The following is a 24,564-nucleotide window of genomic DNA, read 5'->3' on the forward strand; positions in this document are numbered from 1 at the left end:
AATGACGCCGAGGTATATCGAGGTTAGCTATTTTCTCTGCCAGATTTTTACCTACGTTAGCGAAAAAGGAGTTTGTTTTATTTACAGCGACAGTCGGTGAGCTATCCGATTTCAGTATGTCCTGGGCAGAATCCTTTTTAGGTTTACGGTGAGTAATGCTGTTAATAGCTTCCCATGTTTTTTTGATTCCCAAATTGCTAGCACTTTCTAGTTCATTTCGATCATACTGCCTTTTTATTTTTTTAATTAATTTCCCGCAAAAATTCCTATACCGCGAATAGGTGAGTTTTAAAAGATAATTATCTGGATCCTTCCTAACTTCACTGTGTAACTTGTCTCTATGTTTGACACAACGAAGAAGACCTGGTGTCATCCACTGCTTTAAAACCACTTTTCTTCTAGGTATCTTGACGTAGATAGTATTTTTAGTGACTATATCCGAAATACACCGGACCAGGTAGTCAGTTGCTATGTTGCAGTCGTTAGATTCTAATATTGGACTAAAATTTAAATTTGAGAGATCTTTGCTTATCGCCGGAAAGATAATTTTGGGTACAGTGGTACATGGTTTGAATTTTTTGAGGTCAGATTTTAGTGAAAATAATATTGAATCATGATCCGTTATAGAGCTCTTTATCACTAAAGTGGTGGTGGCATTATTACTTCTTACGAGCACGTGATCTAAACAGCTGTTAACTCTTGTAGGGATGGTGTGAGAGGGCCAGAAACCTAAAGAATGAGTCATGTTTAGGTACTCCTCAGCATGCCGGTCTGTCGACATAGGAGTAATGTCAATGTTAATATCTCCAACTAATACAATATTTTTATATCTAAGAAGTGAACCGAGAAGCGAGCTTAGAGAATCTAGGAAATTCTCAATTGACTTGTAAGAAGGTGATCGATATATAGAGACTATTGCAGTAGATTCAATGATTGAAACTAGGCAATTAGCATCTTGGAATTTTGGCTCATAAGATTGACTAGATATATCACTTCTGATGTACACAATGACACCATCATTTTGTAAAATATAGTTGCTAGTTATATAGGTGTAGTAACCGTCAAGTGGAGGGGCAGAATTATTTACCGATAACCAACATTCCGTTAACACAATAATATCCGGTAGTAAGCCAATTCGAGTTAGGAGAGTGGAAAAACTGTGAAAGTTACACCAAGCACTTTTGATATTTTGCGTTATAATAGTAAATGAATTTTCCTGCGATAACATATATTTAGGGCAATCCTCAGCACTACATATCAATGACTCTGGGTTAGAAAGGCTATCCAATATGTTAGAATTAAAATTAAAGTTATCATCCATTTGTATATTTGTTAACAAATACACTAGCAACATTAACCACAGGGGTAATTAACTGTTTTGGGACAGAAATATTTAACTGACAGAGTAGCCCAATAATAAGTGGGTAGCTAACTGCAGCGTGAGTCATCAGTCGGTTAATACTGCTTTTAAATGAGAGGATTACAATACGAGAGATGCTAAATAAATAAATGCTAAAGTACAAGCTGTTAGGCCTAGCGATCATATCAGAATTCTTTATACCTAAAAATATCAGAGGTTGGATTGCATGCAAGCATAGTTTACAGAATTTTATTTTAACATCATTCAAACCACATACATTTTTTTGAGGTTGTAACAATAACATACAGAAATAAAGCATTAACCTAAATAAAATAATTAACCTTTTAGTAGCATGCATTAGGTAGGTAGAGCAAAAATATACTAGTCATTTACTTAATGAAGTTTCATTCTTCTTTAATTCATCCAAATGAGCTTCACTCCTTATCATTATATGAGGTCTGCCTTCTTCTTTTCGCAAGAACACGCGCCCATTCGACGACCAAGTGTAGGCAAAGTTAAATTTCTTAGCGAATTCACGGGCGCAAAAGAATAAGCGCTTAGTGTTTGCTGATAGGAGTTCAGATGCGAATATCGGCTGTTTAGTACCTGCCATTCCTAGGTTAAGAGAGCTCAGTTTGTCAGTGGGATGAGATTTGTTGTAGACTTTTATTCCATCCAGAATTTGAGATTTCTTAAGCGTGTTGCACAGTTCAATGCAAACTGAGGATGATGTTGTCTCCTTTTTAGAAGGTAATCGGTAGACGTCACGGATGTCAATATCTCTAATACTCAGTTCGAGTGAGTCACACAACTTAAGGACGCTATTATATAACTGATCCCTTTTCTCTCCTGGAATTTTGGGGACGTTTCTCAGCTCAACACTTGTTTTAAGAGAAGTAAACTCTACATAATCTAATTTGCTCTCGATTTGCGCGACACTCAGCTCGAGTTTTTTCTTTTCTTGCTCAAGATAAGAGAGTTTAGTTTCTATATTTTTCATGTCTTCACTCAGACCATTCATCGCTTTTTCTATCTCTTTGTTGGTGGTTTGAATGGATTTATTTTGTTCCTGGATGGATATTATACGATCTTCCAACTTATCGAGGCGAAGAGAGTGGTTAGCCATCAGAGTTTTCATGGATGTGAGAAGTTCCTCCTTCAGATTACTCATTTCATCTGCAAAATCAGTGCTATGGGATCTCTGTCGTTTATTCCGCTGAGTTGCAGAGCTTTGTTGTACATTTAATGTACTGGACTCTGATAAATTAATTTGAGTTTTGTCCGGTTTAGCAGCTTTGGACGGCGGCGATCTTTGACATTTTGACATTGTTAATTACAATGTGTGGACAGAAAACTTTGCGCTACCAGGATCACAGCAAATGCAGGAGATCGTCGCTATCGCTCGGGCCGATGACGTGACCGCGATGACGTCAAATAGATCGGTAACAACTCGCGCCCGCTACCAGGGGCGCAGACAGAAGTAGGAGCTGCAGTTAACCGGTACACCGGTGGGCGTGGCTTGGACGTAATGAGCTGTCAATCAACTTTGGTTACTCACGCGCCGCTGCGCCGCTAGACCTCTTCTGGTGTCATGCGCTCCTATTATTACAGCTGATTTAACTTGCACAGAATTACTTTATATTATTTAAAAATAAATTCGACACTCTAATTGCACGTTTACACTCGAGAGCGGGCCGGGGGGAAGAGGAGAAGTATAGCTGTTGTATACAGGGTAAAATTTTGTCAGCAATCAGTCAATCGACATAACATTATATAGTTAGGTACGCTGATTTATAGTAAGGAAAAATTACAAACAATTACAATAAATTAGGAATAAGCTAATGTTGGTATTAAATCTATGTCTGTCACTATACTGGCAAAGCAAGGCAGCAACACAATACATTAGCTTTTAAAGTTCCTTTCTGCAACCCAGCAATTACTGAGCTGACTCTGAAATCACAGCAACACATCACTGACAATCTTGTAAATTTAGACTAAGATTCCATTCATTCTCATTTAGTTCAGCTTCTTCTGATCACGTGGAGCTTTCCTACAGTAAAGAAACCTTTAACGAAATTGTGAAATTTTCAGGAAGCAGTATTACGACGAGTACAACAAGAAGTTCCACCCGCCGGGCTCCACCATCTACCCCGCCAAGACGCTCTGCACCACGCTGCAGAGAATCGCTGATAAAGGTAAGTACAGTCGAGTGCAGAGGAATCTGACCATGACTCTTTTAAATACTTACTTACATAGATACTTATTACTTAAATTAAAACTTAGTAAATAAAATCTAACTTTGCTTTTACTGTACTTACCATGTTTCTAATAATTTGGTTGATATATCACAATATTAAAAAAAAAATGCACAGCCTTACACGCCACTTTTTAAATCCCTTAATTACTCTCTACTCCTTCAACCTCCGGCAAGTTGACTGGCAGAAAACGTTTCAATTATACAGTATCTAGAAACTACTATTTAGTTATAAAATTAACACTTCAATTCCTTGGTTAACAAAGTTAATTAAATGGGTTAACAGGTGGCAATGAATTCTACAACGGCAGCCTGGCGAAAGACATAGCTGATGACTTGAAGAGCGCGGGCAGCATCATCACCCTCGATGACTTGAGGAATTACCAGTAAGTTACCCCCACTGGGGCACGGTTTTCCTTCCAATGAAAAAAGGTTTTAGGCCTAGTCCAAGTTAGTCTAGTGCGGGTTGGTGGATGTCCCATTATTCAGCCTTCAACCATCATCAGACGACCATTAATAGTCCTACTACTGGAGATAGCTGCTATCCTCTTTTCTCATCCAGCCATAACCGGCAGAAAATAAGTGATACGGTAGGTATATACAGCTAATAGGTACGGTATCTATCTATAGCTAGACCTAATTACATTATAATTTACCTAGGTCATTAGGGTGCAGTCAATTGATAACGAACAAAGTAACTAAGTATCAATGATAATTTGTTCGTGTAAACAAAGTAAATAAATAAGTCCCAGACGATAGGATATCTAACCTATATGCCTACCTTTTATTATTACCTATCTCCAATGCCATTTTTGGTTATTTCAGTAGATAACAGAATGTAAGTAGGCAATTTTTGGTGATTGCTGTTATCGGTGATAGTAGGTGACTAATATGATAATCTCTAAACAAACATTATATTTAAGTAGTAAACAATAACAGATATAGGTAACGTAATACATTTATTTGTTTATTAGGTTTCAATGTATAAAATATATTATTAGAAAGTGAACGTCTATTTAAAAGATAATTGAGCATAATAATACTTATGTATTTATAAAAGAAATAGTTGTTCATTGACTACTTCCGGAAATGATTATAATAACCAGCTACCTACGTGTTTCCGGGTTTATTTCAGGTCATTTTGCGTCTGGGTCGTGCACCTCATGCTCATTATTGTGAATTAATCGTCAGATCTCATTGTTTCTATCATATTGATTGACATGCTGTATCATTCCTAACTGTAACTGTTATTTTATATTATTCGATTTAGGTAATATGAATCTTTTTTATGGTAGGAAGTATCGACTTGGTTATAGACATTACCTACCAAGCAGGTATAGCTATTAGCTAAGGACAAGTACCTACTCAGTACTTACTACTTGAACTTGTGTGAATGTAGGAGGGGGTATGACCCCTATATTATATCCTATAACGGTCAATTTTTCAACGGCATTTATTCATATAAGGCAAAGGTCTCTCATCCATGTTTCTAGAATTACAATTTCAATTATAAAAGCACTTGTTATGGTGAAATGGAAACAAGTTTATTGTCCTTGTTCAGAATTAAAAAGTTACTTAGGTAGATAAATATTGTTTGATAAAAAAATGCGTAAGAGATCGTAAAAAAAATTGCTAAGTATTATTCCATCACCTATGGATATGCGAATTAATGCATAAAATCTAACGCAATATTTTCGATAATTTCAGCATGAATTAGTGAATAACACTTATGTTAGGCAATAATATTTAGGTAAACAATACCACCTGATTAAACAAAATGTTGAGTCAGAGAACTAAATAAAGGTTGATTACGACGTATTGAAAATATACTCATTTATTGTTTTTTTTATCGATGACTAAGGGTTTGAAGAATTGTTATAATAATATGGTTCTAGAAAATATCCTAACACGTAGGATGCACATAGGGTGCAGTAATATTTATTGATTAAAAATAAACTTTAGATAGGTAAATTCCCCCTATGAAATTTGGTTTCAGGAACCTACTCATTTGCAGGATTACCTAGACATCGTATAAGTAATTAGTGGTTTTTAAATACTAATAAATGTAGATACTCACCCACTTATTAGACGTTTTTTAATAATTAGTCGGGAAGGAAACCTTACCCATCTCATAGGTGGCATTGTCACTGACTCTGAGAAGCGTCAGGTTTCTTTGCCCCAGACTGTACCATCTACCTATACTTAGGTACTTACTGTACTGTATACAACTGTACACTTTACCGTCAACTGGATTTAGAATCTCACGAACGGAACCCATAACCAACCAATGAAACATTCTACTTCTAGAGCGAAATAACCATCATATAGAGAACCATTAACAATTTCGAAAATTCAAACTTGCAGGGCGAAGATCTCCGAGCCAATCACGATCCAGCTGTCAGAGGGGGACACCCTCTACTCCCCCCCTCCCCCCAGCTCGGGGGTGCTACTGGGCTACATCATGAACATCCTCAGCGGGTATAACTTCACGTCCGAGAGCGTTACCACCACCGACCGCATGATACAAACGTATTATAGGATTTTGGAAGCGTTTAAGTACGCCTTCGCGACTAGGACGCGGCTGGGTGATGTGGACTTTTTGGACTTGCAAGAGGTTAGATTTACAAATTTATTAGTGGTATTAAGGTGGTAGTACCTACTTAACTATGCTGTATTGGCGACTTTTGCTACACTTGAAAAACAACATTCATTAAAGGCCATTGACCAGCAGCAAGCTGTAAGCTGACCTACGCGTTTTTCATTGTTAACGTGAACAAAGTAAAATACTTCAGCCTAAGGGTCAATTCAGACGTACCACAACCACACCACAACCACAACCACACCACAACCACGCGGTGTGGTCGGGCGTATATTTTGTATTGACAATGAATAATCCAATTCACACGTGCCACATTTTGCCGTTGTTATCGACCACCTGTGTAATACGACCACATCGCAACCACATCGCAACCACAACGCAACCACATCGCAACGGCAACGCCGCCACGCGGCGGCGGCACCGCGGCAACCTGTTCTCCCTATTAAATGCATACGACCACACGTGGTTACCACATCGCAATGACAGCGACAACGCAACCACATCGACATTTTGTCGCTGCCACAACGCAACTGCAAAAAGCCGCTGTCACACAATTCACACGTAATCACAGCTTGACCACATTTTGTCGCTGCGACGTGGTGTGGTTGTGGTACGTGTGAATTGACGCTAACTTAGCTACGAACGTACTTACACTTGTCCAAAATTAATAATGCACATGCAGATCTTCACACCCGAATCATTAAATCGTAAGAGCCTTAAAAAAACACTTGCATTTTGCACATTGTTCGAAAGAAATAGGAGTCAATATCATGTGTCACATAATCGAAAACAACCGATCTGTCAAAGATTTCTATGCGCATTATAAATTTTGGAGCACTGTACCTATTTACAGCGCAGAATGCAACACGAACAAAAACTAAAACTCCCTGAATCAATATCAACAATATGTATATTCATTCGCCGATACCACCACCTTCCAGCTAATCCAAAACGTGTCGTCCGTGGAGTTCGCGTCGTCCATCCGCATGAAGATCAACGAGACGATGACCAGCAACGACACGGACACGTACGGGGCCGACAAGTACATGAAGGGGGACTCCGGGACCGCTCACATCTCCATCATGGCGCCTAATGGGGACGCCGTGTCTGTCACCAGCTCGATTAATTACTAGTAAGTTGATTGAGTGTATGGACATATTTTCTTATGATGCCTAGGAGGGTGGGAGCCTAGCTATATCATCATCTTCGATCGGTAGATCTTAGAAGTAGGTTCCATTGACTGAAAGGGGTAACGAAAAGAATGACATTCTTTTAAATAAGTTGGTACCCCCCAGGCTAATCAGCGTCTGTCACTATTATGTTCCACCACACTCACCACAGTTACAAACCCTAGTCTAGCTGTAGCACATTCGATATTAGTAGACTAAAATATTACTCTATCAAAGTTGACATTAAAAGCATTATGTAGGTAAGGAAATGGTGAAAGAATGCATGAAGGAATCTGAAACACACACACACACACACTCACGCCTTGTACTACTGTACTCCCTTGCGGGGTAGGCAGAGGTGCATTGCTGCACCCACTTTTCGCCAGTGGTATGTTTAGTCCCAATGTAATAGGGGGCGAGCCTATTGCCATTAACTATTGCCTGAAACAATCATGCCTTCAATAACAATTTATGTTATCGAAACCTACATTCGTCTCGACTGTTAGTTTGTACCTACAAAGTTGATAGATATACTCGTATGACCACGGGATCAACAATTATACATATTGTACTTACACCTATTTACCTAACAAAATAAAACTGCTGATATGCGATTCTATTTACTGCATAATAAACCAACATTGTACCTAATGTTGTTTACTTACATAAACTATAGATAAAATTACTACATTGTAGTTAATGAATTTGTTACATGTAATGTATGTATGATTTCGTAACTAATCTATTCGGTCAGGAAAGGGTATCTGTTGCATTTTACTCTTCGTGTTTCCTTATTCTTTATGTGCGCAATAGATTAACTCTTAGTCTAGACTCTAGACATACCTATTCCTTACTAGGGGTACCTAACATGGGTCTATCTGACCATGCCTAAATTCTTGCATTCTTGTAAAGTTTAAAAAATAAGTAGCTCACCCCTCACCATGCACGCTTGAGGCGAACTATACAGCGTGGAGTTTTATTTTTAGTGTTTGCTACAAAATTCCACCTGTAGATCGACACCATACCTACACCTATACCTATACGTGTCCACTAACCCCTAAAACCCCTCTTCCGCACAGCTACGGCGCCGGCTTCACAACAAAGAACACCGGCATCAACCTGAACAACGTAATGGACGACTTCTCCTCTCCCGGCATCACCAACTACTTCGGCATAGAGCCTTCGGAGGCCAACTTCATCCGGCCGGGCAAGCGCCCGCTGTCGTCCATGGCGCCCGCCATCATTGTGGACAGAGATGGGAACGCGAAGCTCGTGATTGGCGCGTCGGGAGGCACGAAGATTATTACTGCTGTTGCTTTGGTGAGTGATATACCTAGTAGTATATCTAGGTATTTTGTGAATCTGGAGACAAGAACTTAGGAAGTCATAGTGCATGCATATACAAACATATGCTCACGACTGTGATCCCGGAAGGGGTAGTCAGAGGTGACTCGAGTAAGTCATAGTGAAGCCTTAGAAAGGTTGAACGGTGGAGATGGAGAGTAGTAGAACAAGAAGTCCAAGAACCGATAGTGGAGTTCTGGAGTGGAGAAATCGCACATTCTAATGCAGCATGGGTCGGATACCGATCAGATAGAAAACAATAGACAGTCGGACATTTATTTACTGGCTGAGACCGACAGACAGAGGTGAGGTCAGAGGTAGCATAGATCCTACAACACGTATATATGTTAAAAAGAAGAAAGACATAACTAACTATTGGTATCTCCTAGGTACCTCATCAAAAATATATAAAGCGCATAAAATCTACCAATAATTAACAATGAAATCTTTTTTTTATTTCAGGTAACAATAAGGAAGTTGTGGTTCGACCAGACGGTGAAGGAGGCGGTCGATGCGCCAAGGTTCCATCACCAGATCACGCCAATGGATGCTGAATATGAATACGGAATTATTGAGGTGAGAGAGAGTGAAAGACCAATAGCCATTACCGAATATTATTTTCAGCTCTATAAACAATTTAAAAATTCGGATCAAAGTGTGCCTATGGTACAAAACCGTAATAGCAACCGCAATTTAAAAGTATTATCTAGGACATTTACAAGATGTAGGACTGTAGGTGAGCCGATACCTATATACTCGTTGTACCTAACAACTGATCAAACTTATTTTTATTTGATGAAACTACAGCAGATGCGAGAAGTAGGTCAATGGTGTTAAACTATTCAACGAGTTTACGTACCCGATATCTATTCAAATACCTACTAGAGTATTATTACCTATTTGATTGCTCTCCTTTTGAATTACAAAATAATAAAAATAATAATTTAAAAAAATAAGAAAACCGACTTCAAAAAAACCACTAAAATGTAAGTAATAATTTAAGGTTTACACAAATTATATGTGACAGTACAAATATACCTAAGCAGGAACTGTTCTTTTTTGATGTTGGTGCAGTGACAAAGTAATCTGAAGAAATATGGCACCAACTTCAAAAAAGAACAGTTCCTGCTTAGGTATATTTGTACTGTCACATATAATTTGTGTAAACCTTAAATTATTACTTACATTTTAGTGGTTTTTTTGAAGTCGGTTTTCTTATTTTTTTAAATTATTATTTTATTTTATAGTTTTTAGTTTATTTGCAATAATTTTATTTCAAAAGTAAGATGCAAATGATACCAAAAAGTCCTACTAATCAATACGAATCATTCAAGCCTAAACACGAGGTAGTTGCTATATACCGTTGAGGAGTTCCCTTGACTGCCTTCCGTTTCCATCATCAGATCAGCTCAAGGTCACCATCATATTTTATTGTTATAAGAACTATATTTACGTTCTTAATTTCATTAGAATCGGTTAATATGTGTCCAAAATGGAAATTCATACCCTGTTTTTACCCCTTTACCCACCCTTAGGGGTGAGATAAAATTCTGAAAAAAAAATGGGACCACCTGGAAGCTCAACCCAATACAACAAAAAAAGAATTTTCAAAATCGGTTCATAAACGGCGGAGTTATCGCTGAACATACATAAAAAAAAATATAAAAAAAAATGAAATATCCCGACGAATTGAGAACCTCCTCCTTTTTTTGAAGTCGGTTAACAAAGTACAAAATAATAAGATCAAAGCACGTTTAATTAATAAGCCGAACTATATACCTACACTTATGTTTTTTATAAATACTAGGCACTTTTTTAGAAACCCGCAAAATGTAACAATAGGAACTTTTTACACACTATCCGCATCACGTTTTTTTATAGCATTATTAGCATAGCTGACTAGGTAGCCTAGCACGGGGCACAAGACACAAGACGTGACAAAAATTCACCGTCGCGCTCGCTCTCGAGGCCGCGCAAATGTTTTGTCAGGTCTTAATGTGCGCGTCTTGCGCCCCGTACTAGCGCTCTAGATTAAGATCTACTGTAATTAAATGGTAAGTAATACATGAAATTCCCCAGGACGTGGTGTCCGGCCTCCGCGCCAAGGGCCACGGCATGGTGCGCTACAGCGGCCGCGGCTCCATCGTGTGCGCTCTCTTCCGGAACAAGACCGCCATTTACGCCAACGCTGACTTCCGGAAAGGTGGCGACGTTTCCGGTCTAGATTAGTTCCTTATTTAAGCGTCATCCGCACCATAGACTAATTATTAGTCTATGCCCACACTCGGCATTTATTTTTTACTTTTACACTCTTGTTTGTTGCGGTTTGTTTAGTTTGAAGCTTTAAATGGAAATGCCTTATTGTTATGGAAGTGCTTTAGTCTCTTTTTGTATCAAAAATTGACCAGTGTGTTTCTTTTGAAATGGTTAACTTGATATTTAGCTGTAACTTTAAAATACTTATTGAAAGTCATTCCAGCTATAGCTTTTGCGGATCTTGAATGACGCTAGGAAAAGTGATATCTGTAGTCCAAGTGAACTATAAGTCCCATTGAATGGTAAGAATAGGTAAGGCGTAGATTAACCTTATTTTTTGTTATGCATGAAAGGTGCTGATTGTTTTATATAAAATCATAAATACTTATAAAGAATTCAAAAATTGCCATAAAGCTAAGTCAAACACAAATTATTATTAATTTCTCAGCATATCTCGCATATATTGTTTATTAGAGCCACAAAAATAACTGTTTTTTACCTACTATATTTTTTTAGACCTATCATAATGATTAATTGCTCTAAACTCCCGCGCAGATTTTATACGTTCTAGATGTCAGCTTTGTAGGGGACATTGCAAATGCATTATGATTGATTATTTAAATGATGATTGAAAATGTAAATACTTAACAGCCAGGTCTATTTATTCCATAATATACAATATGATTGTGTGTTTTACAAACTTCTATAAATCGTGACAATACTGTAGTAAAAAATATTATAATCCTGATCGATAAAAATAAAAAGGTAGGTCATTGACCGAACTCAAACGAGATTTTGGATATAAAAGTATTTTAAACAGTTACTTAAGAATAAATTCAGTATTAAGCCGACCCAGTTATTATGATGTGTAATAAATGTGTCTGTAACTCTGTATTTTACTCGAATAACGTACAATTTTACTGTGTTAGTACTCAATGTAATCCATAATCCAATGATACAAATATTTCACTAGAGATAATGAATTTTAAATAGCAATTTAACATTGAATCTTGATTAAGGCATGCAAATAAACATTTTTCATGTCAACTTTGCTATTTTATTTTGAATATCACACTTACAGTCTGTACTTCCTGCACATACTTATAGGATAGCCAAAGAAGCATTTCTACACAAACTTAATAAATACAAAATAACATTTATATAAATCATTTATAATATCAAAACAATAAGACTCACTTAATAAATATACTCAACATAAATGACTATATTTACAGCAACAAACAGAATCACCAACAAACGTAAAAATAATGAACTGGAGTCCGACAACCCTAACTTTGTAATGGGTATAAGATGGGACCCTAACTTTGTTATGGGTATAAGATGAGAAAGAACTTTTTAACTGGTAGCTAGCCATAATTGAATGAAGTAAGAAGTACCGCGTACCTCATCACGGGCGATAATAATCGGGCAACAATACCAATTAAGTAAAGTTTTTTTTTTATGTCGACACTTGTTTCCAACAAAGTTAGCTTTTACCAAACTGTATCCGCATCTACCTACCAACAAATCACAGCCTCAACACATCACGCATAGCATCAACAGAAGTGACGATCTTCGTCGACCCTATAATGACGTTGGCGTCAACGCCGCTGGTGATGACGGCGCGGTGCAGGCGCCGGCACTCGTCCAGCGAGACCCCGCCGATGATGAAGAGGATGACCGTGGGAGCGTCCATCGGGTGCTTGCGGGACTTCTTGCTTGTCAGGATGCTGGGGGGTGGGGGGATTGGTTTAGTTTATTATGAAGTGGCATGAATTAAGTCAACTTTTATCAACAAAAAAACAGGAAAATAAGGTAGTCTAGAAATAGAGACCGATTTGGAAAACCCCCTAAAATACGAGCTATGATTAGTTATAAGTATGCATTATAATTATCAGGTTTTTCTTAAAACCGTAACACGTTTATAGGCGTTACACTATAACAAACTCATGAACAGGAACTTCCACGCCATTAGTTAAAATAACGAGATAGCGTCATAGTTAGGTTAGGACTTTCAAGAATAAAAACGGCTGCGCCTATTAAATATACTTTTTTTAACACAAGTAGATATGGACCTTGGACCTTATAGGCTACCAAACGTTTAAACGCGAAGAGAAGCTTGAAAACAAAGGCTATTTATTAACACTACCTATGAATACTCACTTAAGCCCGCTCCTCAGTAGATCCTTAACCCCGTGGTTGCGGTGTCGCAGGTCAACTAACTCTGGTCTTGCGCTGTCCACCAGGTCGTCGACCAGCTGCTGCAGGACCCCGCGGTACTCGTGCCCCGCGCCCGTCTCCGTCGGCTTTAGTACTGTGTTGTATCTGGAATAGCACAATACAATATAACTTATCTTCCAAACGTCATTTATATATTTTATAAGTGTCACTTTCGACTAAGGACGTCGACGACGAATTGGAACACCCTGTATCCCGCTGAATTGACGACTCTACACAGGAAGCCGTTCGGAGTTGGATGAGATAAGCTGAGCAAAGAGTGTTGTGACGCTCCTTGGAAGATGATTGTAGAGTAATGATAATGATGTTACTTATTATTATTGATTAAGCCGTGCTAAGTACCTACGGCAGTTACTCTTCCTGACCTTCGTAAAGCCAAGAAGGGACAACTAACCTATTCAGTATCCTCCTCATTTTGGCTATGTCCTTCAGTTTGCTAAGGACGTCGGCGGCAACGGCCGCGCACTGCTCCGGCGACACCACGCGACCCTCCGCCGACGACAACACGCTCTGGGGATGTAGACATTCATTGTTTATTTACACACTCAGTAACTGTATTCTTATAAAGCTTGTTTAACACGAGGTTCAACGCTAAGGGAGTCTTATTAACGTGTGACGAAATACACCAAGAAACAAGCTAATAACAGTAATGTTAGATGTTACCCCATATACAATTCGCAAAGTAGTAAAAAGGGGATGACTCATCGTCATTATTATGAGAAAGGCAAGTTTATGGACAAAGATACTTACGTAAGTACTTATTACTTATAGACGACCGAATGGCGTAGTGGTTAGTGACCCTGACTACTAAGCCGATGGTCCCGGGTTCGATTCCCGGCTGGGGCAGATATTTGTTTAAATACAGATATTTGTTATCGGGTCTTGGATGTGCCCGTAAAATGGCAATAGGCCCGCCCCCTATTACATTGGGACTAACATAACACTCTGGCGAAAAGTGGGTGCAGCAATGCACCTCTGCCTACCCCGCAAGGGAGTACATTAGTACAAGGCGTGAGTGCGTGTTTTTTTTTTTTTATTATTACTTTCATGGATAACACTTATCTGACCATTGAAAAAGCAGCCCTAATGGACTTATAATTCGTTTAATTTTAATCAATTTGTTTCTCACTTTATGGTCCTCAAATATAGCCACACTGAGCGTCTCCAGCAGTGCCTCTTCATGCTGCTTGGGGAAGGGCACCTCGTCGCCGGCCAGCGAGTACACGCTCACCAGCAGCGCCAGCAGCCACTCCAGGGCATGATATAGCCCGACCGGCTTATCCTTGCATCACGGTGAATAACGCAGACTAACCTGAAGGGCTAGCACGGGGCGCAATTAAGACGTGAAAAAGGTTTTCAATCGCGCTCACTCACATAGCGCAAGTAGCGCAACCTCAAGAGAGAGCGCGACGGAGAACTTTTGTCACGTTTTAATTGCTCCCTGTGCTAGCCCTTCTGTCCAGCTAAACCATTCATCACCGTGACAAACCCTAGTTCAGCTCTTGTGTTTGTCACTAGACACTATTTCACAGAATATAACAGACGTAGAATAGCTTATAATACCGTATACTCTACTTCGGCCATTTTTTTTCTCACCTTATGGTCCTCAAATATGGCCACGCTGAGCGTCTCCACCAGTGCCTCTTCATGCTGCTTGGGGAAGGGCACCTCGTCGCCGGCCAGCGAGTACACGCTCACCAGCAGCGCCAGCAGCCGCTCCAGGGGCAGCCCGCGCTCCTTGCGGGACTTGATCAGTAGGCTCAGCTGTGGGGGAAGGGAAAGATTGGTTTATTTATGACTACATTTCTAAGGTTGGTTCACATTACTGTGATAGGGGAAGTGACGCCATATTTATTTTTCAATTCGGAAGATTTTCCCGTTGTCAAAAGATGTTATAGAGTTTATTTAGCCATTGTAGAAATTATAATAACAAGTGGTTTACAACTAATTTTATCCCGGAATTCTCACTAAAGGTTTTCCTTTTAGAGCGAAGTGAAACTCGCGGAACAAGAATTGATCCAAAATCCCTAAAAACCCATTTATAGTTAGGTACATATCCCTGCTGAACGACCGAATGGCGTAGTGGTTAGTGACCCTGACTACTGGTCTTGGATGTGCCCGTAAAATGGCAATAGGCCCGCCCCCTATTACATTGGGACTAACATAACACTCTGGCGAAAAGTGGGTGCAGCAATGCACCTCTGCCTACCCCGCAAGGGAGTACATTAGTACAAGGCGTGAGTGTGTGTGTGTGTGTTATATCCCTGCCGGCATTACAACCGGCGTCTCTACACAGCGACAGACCTGCCTGCCCACACTAGTGGCCTCGCGACTGGCGGCGATGTTCTGCGTGACCTGCCGCCGCAGCGTGGCCGCCAGCTCGAGCTGGTAGTTATTCTTTATTGATATTAATAATTATCATACATAATGCGGGAAATGCTTTTAGAGCGAAGCTAGCGGAACCGCTAGTTGTACATAAATCCCTAAAAACACATTGCCAGTTAATCCCTACCGGTATTCGAACCCACATCTCTCTACACAAAAACTCATTGCTAGTTAATCCCAGCCAGTATTCGAACCCCATCTCTACAGCGACAGACCTGCCTGCCCACACTAGTGGCCTCGCGACTGGCGGCGATGTTCTGCGCGACCTGCCGCTGCAGCGAGGCCGCCAGCTCGAGCTGCGCGTGCTGTGGCGCCCTGAGCGTCCCCGCCACGGCTAGAGCCTGTTGTAGGAGGCCCAGGTGCTGCTCTATGATGTCGTAATTTCCTGCCGAAGGGGTAACATTGAGATATAAATGTAAGAGTTTGTGGTAAAGGTCCTTTGTTTACTTTTAAATAAAAAAATATGGACAAAAATGAAGATCGGGATGGCTACAAATAAAATATAATACTGCAAATATTTTAAAGTTACTGTTCCAAATTCGCTGCTACTACTCATTTTACATATTGGTATAAAAGAGTGCGACATATTGGTATAAAAGAGTGCGACAAACATAAATAGATAACCGAACAATGAATTACATTGAATCAATGAATTCTACATTTTTCGTGCACTCTACACTAGTTACTTTACTAAACATTCCATACCTTTGGTAGCGTTAATAATCTTCTCCATACTCTGTGGCGTGACTTTCAGCAGAGTCTTCGGTCCCGGCGACCGCTGCACGTCGATCTTGGACAGCTTGTTGTAGAGGTCAAACATGACCTCTTTCTGCGTCTTGTTGATCATCTGCTCGAAGGTCTGCACGCAGTACTTGTCGTTGGCGTGGTAGAGGCACCCCGGGCTGAGCTGCAGGTCATCTGTTACTGATGTACTGGAAATAATTGAATCATTTAGGTTGATCTCCGGTACCGACTGTGTCGACAGGCATTGTCTGTGTGTGTACATATGTGTGTGTGGGCATACTCCCTAAGAGCCGGCGGCACCCACTATTGGCATCGGCAGGCATCTGGATTTTATAAATGGTTATGTGTTCGTAGTAACTAAAATACCGCTTCATGCCTGCCGATGCCAACGAACGAACTGACGAGGCGACTCTGTATATCTGTATACTGTGGATACGTAGGTCGCAACGGCAAAAAAATCCCTGTGCTACCACGAAGGAGACCCAACCCACGTGTTGTGCGAACTGGCCCGCGTGTTTTTAGTATTAAAAGCGTATGAGCACGCGCGCGGTAGGTACGGTCAGGGGCAGAGAAACCTGACCTCCCTCTCATAGTAGCAATGCTTCTAAGAGGGGTCAGGTACCAAAATTATAAAGGCACTCACACACTGGCCTCGCACAGCGGCGTCATGTCCACGGTCACGTCGGTGCTGTGCCCGGGCAGGCGTGGCAGCACGCCCAGCACCTTGTCCAGCAGACACTCGGGCGCGGGGCTCGCGCAGCCGCAGAGATCCAGAGTGCGGTCTATGAGGAGGAGAGATGCTGGTGACGAGCATAGCTGGAATAGAGGGGATGTGGGTTAATACAAAAGCAAAATATAAGAATTGCTTGTGTAGTAAGATATGGCAAAGATAGTTTGTTAAAAAATATATCACATTGTGCTGCAGAGGCAATGAAACTATAAATACTAGGCTTGTTTACAATAAAATTAGTAGAATATATTAATGAGCTCAGATTAGATTTGGAAAATATACCGCTTCAGCATGCAGGCATAATAAAAACTGATGGCAATATGAAAAAGTTACTACAGGGGCTCAATTCCGGAGGTTCAGAGATTAACCTCATAACCCAATAATATATCTCCATTTAAACTCTCCCCTAACATGTCCGCTTCCGCTTCAAATCTTTAATTTAACGTCAAACTCATAGAACTTTTGGGCAATACACTAAACACACATTCACATAACCAACCTTCCTCCTAGCAAGGCAGACAGGCGAGTTCTCCAGCACTCCTGCCAGGATGGAGCTGTGGGTGCCCATGTAGTACACCTCCTCCTTCAGGTTCATACCCTCAAGCATGCTGTTCAGAGAGCTCACCAGTCGACGCACTTGAGATCTGAAACCAATGATGAAACGATAGCTGGTAAGTAATTTTCCGTGTGGGGGAAATCAGATAACATCACATCATCACGACCCATCACGTCCCCACTGTTGGGGCACGGGCCGAATCAGATAAAAACTAGATGTATGCAAGAATAGGAAACTATAATTATACATTGTTGTCTTGAGTGGATCCACCTTTAGGCAGATAAAGGGTTGCTAAAAATCTATGGTGTCTTATCAGGTGAAGTTTCATTTTTAACCTACTAATATTATAAACAACTGCAGTTTGGAGTACTAATGGAAGGATGGCTGAGAAAATGGCTAAATATTTTTTTATGAAATTTGTCATGTAGGTAGGTGAGACCCGGGATCCCATAGGAAAACATTATACATAAGGAGAAGCGAGCTAGCATAAGAGTACTATTTTTGTAAAAAACAAACCTTTCACTCTCAGACAAGGTGTAGAGGTCCACAGAAGGTGTAGTCGGTATCAGCTTGCCTTCATACAGTGGGTACACAGGACTGTACGGAGGCATCACAAACACATTGCTTGTCAGACTTATGGTGGATATTGGGACATGGATTACTTCTACTGCTGATTGCTGAAAATAATAATTATAATATGTTTAGTTATAATTAACATACTGATCCATTAATTCAATAATTATTATTTAATTTTACAACATACTTACAACTTTATTAATCCATTGAAGCAACATACTTTCCAACATCTTAGCACATTCCATTGGAGCTTTACCAGCTGAGATTATATCACTAACATCTTTGTCTTTATTTAGCTCCAAATATACCACATCTAGACTAACTGTAGAGGCTAGGAGGCAGTGAGTGAAGTCACTGTTTTGTATAATCTCCTTGATTGTACTCAGCTGGGTGGCCGTAGCTTGAGTTATGAACAGAGCCTTCTTGTGCTCTGATTTGCAATACTGTGAAGGATATTGATCATTAAAAAATACAAATTTTAAGTAGTGGAGATGGATGCATATGCTTAAGTTGCAGTAATAATTATGTTAAGATAGTAAGAGGGAAAATAAGTATGGAAAGTCTTTATTTCCATGCTGCCTCACCCATAACAACATTTAGGAATGTAGGAAAACAAGTCCTCTTCCTAGTTTTAGTACTTTGGGGTTACATCTCTGAGTTTATGTATTAAGTATGTTGCTAGTACATGAACTCTGGGGAGCTAGTAGTATAAATTGTTTTACCTCAAATGGTGATAATGACTTTACAGCAACAGCTCCTCCAGAGAGTAGGTTGAAGAGGCCACCGTCCCAGTGCAGGCATTCAGCACTGGGATCGTCCAGGAATACCACAGCACCAATAATCCGGTTGTAAATCTCTACCCAAGCTGCTTTACTGAATTCTTTCACAGATAGCGACATGTTTAATACAGACGGTGATCGCACTGATTAGCAAGCTGAACTTATGAATCAGTTAATCGTTAGATTTCTTCTAAATGCAATCCATGAGGAATTTAATTCATAAAATATTTTTCAGAAACTTGAAATCAAAACAAACAATCTGCCACCTCGAACATACGGTAACTGACACTGACAGTGACAGAAAATGACCGAATGAAATCATTCATTGACAGCTGTCACTTTACATAGTTGTGAAGTGTGTGTAAACACTCCATAACATAATGTATTATTCTGAGGAACTCCGTTTGGTTCACGCCCACCATCTATTGCCGAGTAGCGGTACTATTATCTAACCCCAACGATGTCTTGTTCTTCTGCAGTGGAATAGCAACATTCCTCAGAGCTTCTGCAACCAAAAGTATTTGATTTAATCACTATTATAATATATATTATAGAGTGAATCCTACGGGCATGAAGAGGTCATGGCTCGTATTTGTCATCTCCACTTTAGAAATTGTTTCATTGAACAATTACATTATGACAATCCACTTCAAACAGTAGATGGGCAAATTAAACCAAAAATGATGTTTCCATCAGTTTATTAACTTATTAATATTACAATACACATTGTTATCTAATGCTTTCCACGATCTTACTAATTTACAGACATGATGGTGTTTAGTGCTCATCTTCGTAGCCGTTGGGGAGGGGGTTGACGTGGGGGTTGTGGAACAGGGATTTCTGGCCGTCACCCCACGGGAAACGCTGTGGAGTAAAAAATACAATGTAAATTGGGTGATTGATGTATTAATCGTTTTACAAAAGTTTATCAGCAAAGGATACATTTTTCTAGGTGAAGCCATTGTGAAAAGAATATAGCTACTTATCTTTAATTAAGTATTGTGAGGTGCATATAAAATATGGAATCAGTCAGTAAAAAGGGAGGCTGATGGGAATTGTGTTGTATGGACCCTTCAGCTCTGGCAGTAAATGCCAAATCCACCACAAAGGTTGTGTACCCTAATTGTTTTTTTATTCATTTGTAACCTAATTGATATGCCATTTGGTCTATATTTTCAACATTTCTTAATAATCGTGCAGCATTGGCCACCAATGTAAATGCTCCATAATTCCAAAGCAGAAATTAACTTACCAGCTGATTTCTATCATGAAATATAATAGCTGTACCTTTGTGCGGACGCGCAGGTACTCGTAGGGCACGAACGGGGGCCTCTCGTGGTGCGCGTGCTCCTGGTGGGCCAGGTATGCGTTCACCATGCCCAGACCCACTGCGGGGAATGCCACGAAGAACGACAGCTTCTTCCACAGCTTGTGGCCACCTGGAACATGGCCATTGAGTGATTAGTTATCAACAATTTAGTAAATTGGTGGTTTATGACTTGAAGAGAACTGATAGATAATAGATTTATCCATCTATGATAGGTTAGGATTAATGAGATTTTTATAGGACATAACCTAATCAGTTTATTGCATAGATACTTGTTTAAATACAAAAACTTCAGTAACAAAAGCAGTCTTGTTTTCATAAAACCAGCACTGGTGTTGAATTGATAACAGCAGACAGTAGAACTTTGGTTAGAGTTGCTTACAATGGTTACATAATATTGAAACACCAAAACATGTATTTTTTCTCTTACCTCCGTGTCCTCCAGCGGTGGCAGCGTGAGAAGAGGAACGGGCAGAAGCCCGCAGGTATTGCAAAGCTGCTTTCTGAAGAATTGCAGCCATTTTAGCCAAGATAATTACACAAATTCGTACAACACTTGAAAAATTTATCAAATGTCACTTGTCAAAGTTATCTGACACTGACAACCAATTATTTTGTCTGTGGTATTATTTTTTTCTCAGGCAAGAGATTTCTTGATTTTAATTTTTTATCCAACTATGCATTGCATTTCAGGAAAATGAAAAAAATCATCAAGTTTTATCTTTATTTTTATTGAATGGGAAAATCAACACACATTTATCACCTAGCTTATTCACTTTGCTCTAATTATAATGAAAATGGCACATGGTTAAAAGTTACATTAGATTGCTATATTTTTTTACAATGCAATGATACTAACGTAGTAGTTACTTAACTACATTCAAAATACACAAGGTTGATCAAACGATGTAAAGTCTTCTCTTGATCTTGGTTCAGAAATTATTACAGGTCCATCCGGGAAATACTTCTCTAAAATGGACTTAGGAGATACCTGAAACAGAAAAAAATCCACTAGTCTTTTATAACCATAATAACTAGTTGAATAAAGTCCGATGCTCAGCCTATAGGTATAATCGGAAAAGAATAACATTGCATGAACTGAAAACAACGTTATACCTTCCTATTCTTGATGTGGTCAAAGTTGTATCCCATGTAGAAGGCAGACTGTTGCAGCTGCCTCAGGCTGCGCATGCGCTGACGAGGGTCACGGTCGCACAGCCTCATAAGAAGTGCTCGAGCACCTTTCGATAGGCTGGCAACACTGTCTGGGAGTCTGCCTGCTGGCTGTTCGCAAGAAGACCGCTGGCCTGTGCTCCTGAAAAAAATATTATTACAGCGCGAAAATTTAAAATGAAAAGTTACAATGTTACATTCAATTTGATTTATTTATTTTCTTTATGAGTTAACTAACTATGGTATCGTAGGTACCTAGGATTCATTAGGTTTTATTTCGATCTCTTGCTCGACCACTTTCTCAGCATAAGCTTGCTTTGGTTGGGGTCCGCCAATCTGTACTGCGCGGTGATGGACTAGGCCTAAACTTCCTTTCCTTCATTGGAAGGAGACTCGTGCCCCAGCAGTGGGGACATGATGGGTTATGATACTTGTGATGATGCCGATAATTCGGACCTCCTAATTTAATAGGTAAGTAGGTAGGTACTTAGGTCTTAGGTAGGTACGTACTGAGTAATTAATAGATTTACTGATTAGGTAAGTAGGTAGTTAGACTAGTTAGGTACCTACTGATACAACACAGAAATCTTAATTTTGTGCTATGTAGGTAGTTGATAATAAAGAATTACCCCCATGAATAAGGGTGTTAAGTTATAAATTAAGAAATATCTAATACTCAGAGATCTATCTTTAGATAATCTTCTTTTGAAACATACCCATTGGATTGTCCGGTATCGGCATCTATTTCTCCATCAGTCGCCTCCGCCTGGTCTGCAGACGACGCCGCCACCGCTGGACTTGGATACTGGAAATTAAAAGTTTCATTTAGGTTATACAGGAAAATAATTCTGCAAAAGTGTTAAAAATACCTAAGCCGACTCAGGACATTCTAACAGAACAACTTAAGTAGGTATACTTACTTAAGTTAACTTACCAAATGTGTTTTAGATCTTTTGGCAATTCGTAAACAGGTAGGTGCTTTAGAAACTACTGTACAGAATTTGTACTATGAAGAGGCTTTTTTTTTCAAAAGTAAGCTGTTCCTATGTTTTCGGATAAGTACCCCCCTGTCGGCGTCATACTATCTGTATCTACCTATGTATTATAGGTAGGTAGACATAACTCTAATGTCAATGCCATGTTAATTTTTACTGCAAAACGTACGGTACCTTTTGCTTTCTTATTTTGATTTACCTAACTGACCACCGGCCGCACATGCGTCAAGAAAGTGTAAGGGCCTTTCAAAGATCAACGCACTGACTGGAGTGTGAGTGGCCTGAGGTTCACGGCATCATTAATTCGTCCTTAATCCCCAGGTACCAGGGATAGCAATATAACCTGTATCATCAATTTAAAAAAAGCCAATGGCGATCGCTCCCGTCGACGCTAAAAATAGACCCGTTGATGGCATAATGGCGACTGGCGAGGAATTTACGCGGGGTCCCGCCGCAGTTTACTTTGTTTTCTAAGCGATAAGTTAATTGTATGAGTAGTTAAGGCGATAGACGGTATACAGGATGTCGCAAAAGTGTTACAGCAAGCACAAAGGGGTAACGGAGGAGTTAATTTTGAACAAATTTGGTTGGTAACCATAAGTAGTCACGTGACCAACTAAAATGATTTTAGCAAATAGTCTTCTTGTTCTCCCTAGTCTTTTCCTTATTGAGGGTCAGCTTTTACCAAATAGTATATATATTTAAATAGTATTCCGTACTTAAGTATCTAAATACTGCATACAAGATATACAACTGTAAATACTCACTTACTGTAAAATGTTGTTAATAAAAGTGTAGTGTTGGTAAATTTTCTTACGCATGCGTGCACTTATCTAAAGTAACGAATTGGTAAAAGTACCTATCATAATGTATCTCTCTCTACCACCTATGAAGTTAGTTGCCTGCACCAGAAGCACATGAAGCGAGCGGGAAGACGAAGATTAATGATGATCTATTTCAGTAGAAGAACCTCATCGAGACGAGACCCACAGCATAAGTTAAGGACCTCATTGGCGAAGCTATTATTCTAGGTAAGTTAATTATAATAAATAGAAAGTTTGTAAGTAGGCTTGATCTTATTTCACTTCATATTCATAACCGAAATACCAACGACGCGACGGTAGACCATACCGTAAACCGGGTAAGGCACTAAAGAACTTGCCTGTGAAATTGTACTAGTACTTACCTAAATACTTTCCTAAACACCTATGTAGGGCCGATTTTTTATCTGTGATCAACTTTAACCAAGTCACCTGTCAAGCTGCATACGAATTGTTGGTTTTTAAGTAATCGTTGCGACTTTTGACCATGGCTGAGTTAACTACGGATAAAAAAACTGGCCCTTAGATATAGTTATACATTATATTAGGTCCTTACATATGAAATTGGCGTTTTCTATAGGAGGAACATAAAGTCGTTTTTTTTTTTAAATGAAATATATTAAATTAATCAAAGTATGTACCATTGCTATGTATGCACTTTTGCCATCTCATAGGTAGTTCATTGATCCCCTTACTAAAAAAACCATTCGGGCGGGAATCAATAAAATCTTTGGAGGCGGTTTGGACTGCCCCATCGGAGTTGAATTTTTTTCCTTGCAAGTAGTTATCCAAATTGCGAAAAAAATGGTTATCTGTTGGAGCAAGGTCCGGAGAGTACGGTGGATGTCTAAGACATTCTAATTGAAGCTCCTCTAATTTGGTAGCCGTCTGTTGTGCAGTGTGTGGTTTAGCGTTGTCCTGAAGCAGCAGTGGCCTAGAGCGATTGACCAGCCTCGGTTGTTTAGCAGCTAGCTTTTCCATCATGGTTTGCAGTTGCTGACAATAGATATCTGCCGTAATCGTCTGGCCAGATTTAAGAAAGCTGTAGTGAACGACACCGGCACTAGTCCACCAAACACTTACAAGCAACTTTTTTTTAGTCAATTTTCGCTTAGGGCAGGATTTGGCTGGTTCGCTAGGGTTCAGCCATTGCGATGAGCGCTTCCGATTATCGTAGAGGATCCACTTTTCATCACAGGTAATGATTCGATTTAAAATTCCTTCACTATTGTGCCGGTTGAGTAACGTAACGCAGCAG

At 39.7% G+C, this 24,564-nt stretch overlaps 4 protein-coding genes across 10 annotated transcripts in view; 1 reads left to right on the forward strand and 3 right to left on the reverse strand.

Annotated features, from left to right (window-relative positions):
• The window catches only part of LOC105392097 (glutathione hydrolase 1 proenzyme), a 30,180-nt gene extending 18,151 nt beyond the window's left edge, over positions 1-12,029 (forward strand). For all 3 annotated transcript variants that reach the window (XM_038114879.2, XM_038114878.2, XM_038114877.2), the window contains 7 exons: positions 3,452-3,555; positions 3,901-4,000; positions 5,979-6,228; positions 7,155-7,345; positions 8,462-8,702; positions 9,189-9,302; positions 10,806-12,029. In XM_038114879.2, the coding sequence (XP_037970807.2) occupies positions 3,452-3,555; positions 3,901-4,000; positions 5,979-6,228; positions 7,155-7,345; positions 8,462-8,702; positions 9,189-9,302; positions 10,806-10,955 (1,150 nt within the window). In that variant the 3' untranslated portion in view covers positions 10,956-12,029. The remainder of the gene's footprint in view (positions 1-3,451; positions 3,556-3,900; positions 4,001-5,978; positions 6,229-7,154; positions 7,346-8,461; positions 8,703-9,188; positions 9,303-10,805) is intronic.
• On the reverse strand, positions 11,592-19,192 carry LOC105392106 (sec1 family domain-containing protein 2). 4 transcript variants are annotated; one of them, XM_048622334.1, is made up of 13 exons: positions 18,934-19,192; positions 18,403-18,654; positions 18,152-18,312; positions 17,579-17,723; positions 16,993-17,165; positions 16,311-16,537; positions 15,872-15,990; positions 15,525-15,575; positions 14,919-14,984; positions 14,350-14,451; positions 13,615-13,730; positions 13,146-13,307; positions 11,592-12,712 (listed from the first exon to the last, which is right to left on the reverse strand). In XM_048622334.1, the coding sequence occupies exons 1-13, from the start codon at positions 19,108-19,110 to the stop codon at positions 12,511-12,513; spliced, it is 1,953 nt and encodes a 650-aa protein (XP_048478291.1). In that variant the 5' UTR covers positions 19,111-19,192; the 3' UTR covers positions 11,592-12,510. The 4 variants fall into 4 exon arrangements, with proteins under 4 accessions (XP_048478291.1, XP_048478289.1, XP_048478290.1 ...); XM_048622332.1 differs by lacking the exon at positions 14,350-14,451 and having other exon boundaries at positions 14,817-14,984; XM_048622333.1 differs by lacking the exon at positions 15,525-15,575 and having other exon boundaries at positions 15,821-15,990.
• Positions 19,193-19,671: 479 nt separating this feature from the next.
• On the reverse strand, positions 19,672-20,912 carry LOC105392094 (cytochrome c oxidase subunit 6A1, mitochondrial). Its single transcript, XM_011563687.3, has 3 exons — positions 20,748-20,912; positions 20,278-20,429; positions 19,672-19,854 (listed from the first exon to the last, which is right to left on the reverse strand). Exons 1-3 carry the CDS (start codon positions 20,836-20,838, stop codon positions 19,768-19,770), a joined length of 330 nt encoding a protein of 109 aa, XP_011561989.2. The 5' UTR covers positions 20,839-20,912; the 3' UTR covers positions 19,672-19,767.
• A 115-nt stretch (positions 20,913-21,027) lies between these two features.
• LOC105392105 (autophagy-related protein 101) overlaps positions 21,028-24,564 on the reverse strand; it is a 52,484-nt gene continuing 48,947 nt past the window's right edge. The window contains exons 8-10 of one of the 2 annotated variants that reach the window (XM_048622824.1): positions 22,207-22,295; positions 21,434-21,629; positions 21,028-21,308 (exon numbers count right to left, since the gene is read on the reverse strand). In XM_048622824.1, the coding sequence (XP_048478781.1) occupies positions 21,198-21,308; positions 21,434-21,629; positions 22,207-22,295 (396 nt within the window). In that variant the 3' untranslated portion in view covers positions 21,028-21,197. Of the gene's footprint in view, positions 21,309-21,433; positions 21,633-22,206; positions 22,296-24,564 lie in introns of both variants that reach the window. The other variant, XM_048622823.1, reaches the window with a different exon arrangement.

The sequence above is a fragment of the Plutella xylostella genome, chromosome 8 (genome assembly GCF_932276165.1).
Source record: "Plutella xylostella chromosome 8, ilPluXylo3.1, whole genome shotgun sequence".
NCBI classification, from domain to species: Eukaryota; Metazoa; Arthropoda; class Insecta; order Lepidoptera; family Plutellidae; genus Plutella; species Plutella xylostella.

Coding starts and splice junctions, on each gene's coding strand:
- LOC105392094 (XM_011563687.3), bottom strand. CDS start 20,838: ATGGCTGCAATTCTTCAGAAAGCAGCTTTGCAATACCTGCGGGCTTCT. Junction 20,430..20,747: donor CACCGCTGGAGGACACGGAG/GTAAGAGAAAAA, acceptor GCCATGTTCCAG/GTGGCCACAAGCTGTGGAAG. Junction 19,855..20,277: donor ACCTGCGCGTCCGCACAAAG/GTACAGCTATTA, acceptor TTTACTCCACAG/CGTTTCCCGTGGGGTGACGG.
- LOC105392106 (XM_048622334.1), bottom strand. CDS start 19,110: ATGTCGCTATCTGTGAAAGAATTCAGTAAAGCAGCTTGGGTAGAGATT. Junction 14,452..14,918: donor AGCGGCTGCTGGCGCTGCTG/GTGAGCGTGTAC, acceptor CTGGCGCTGCTG/GTGAGCGTGTACTCGCTGGC. Junction 12,713..13,145: donor CTACTGAGGAGCGGGCTTAA/GTGAGTATTCAT, acceptor CCCACCCCCCAG/CATCCTGACAAGCAAGAAGT.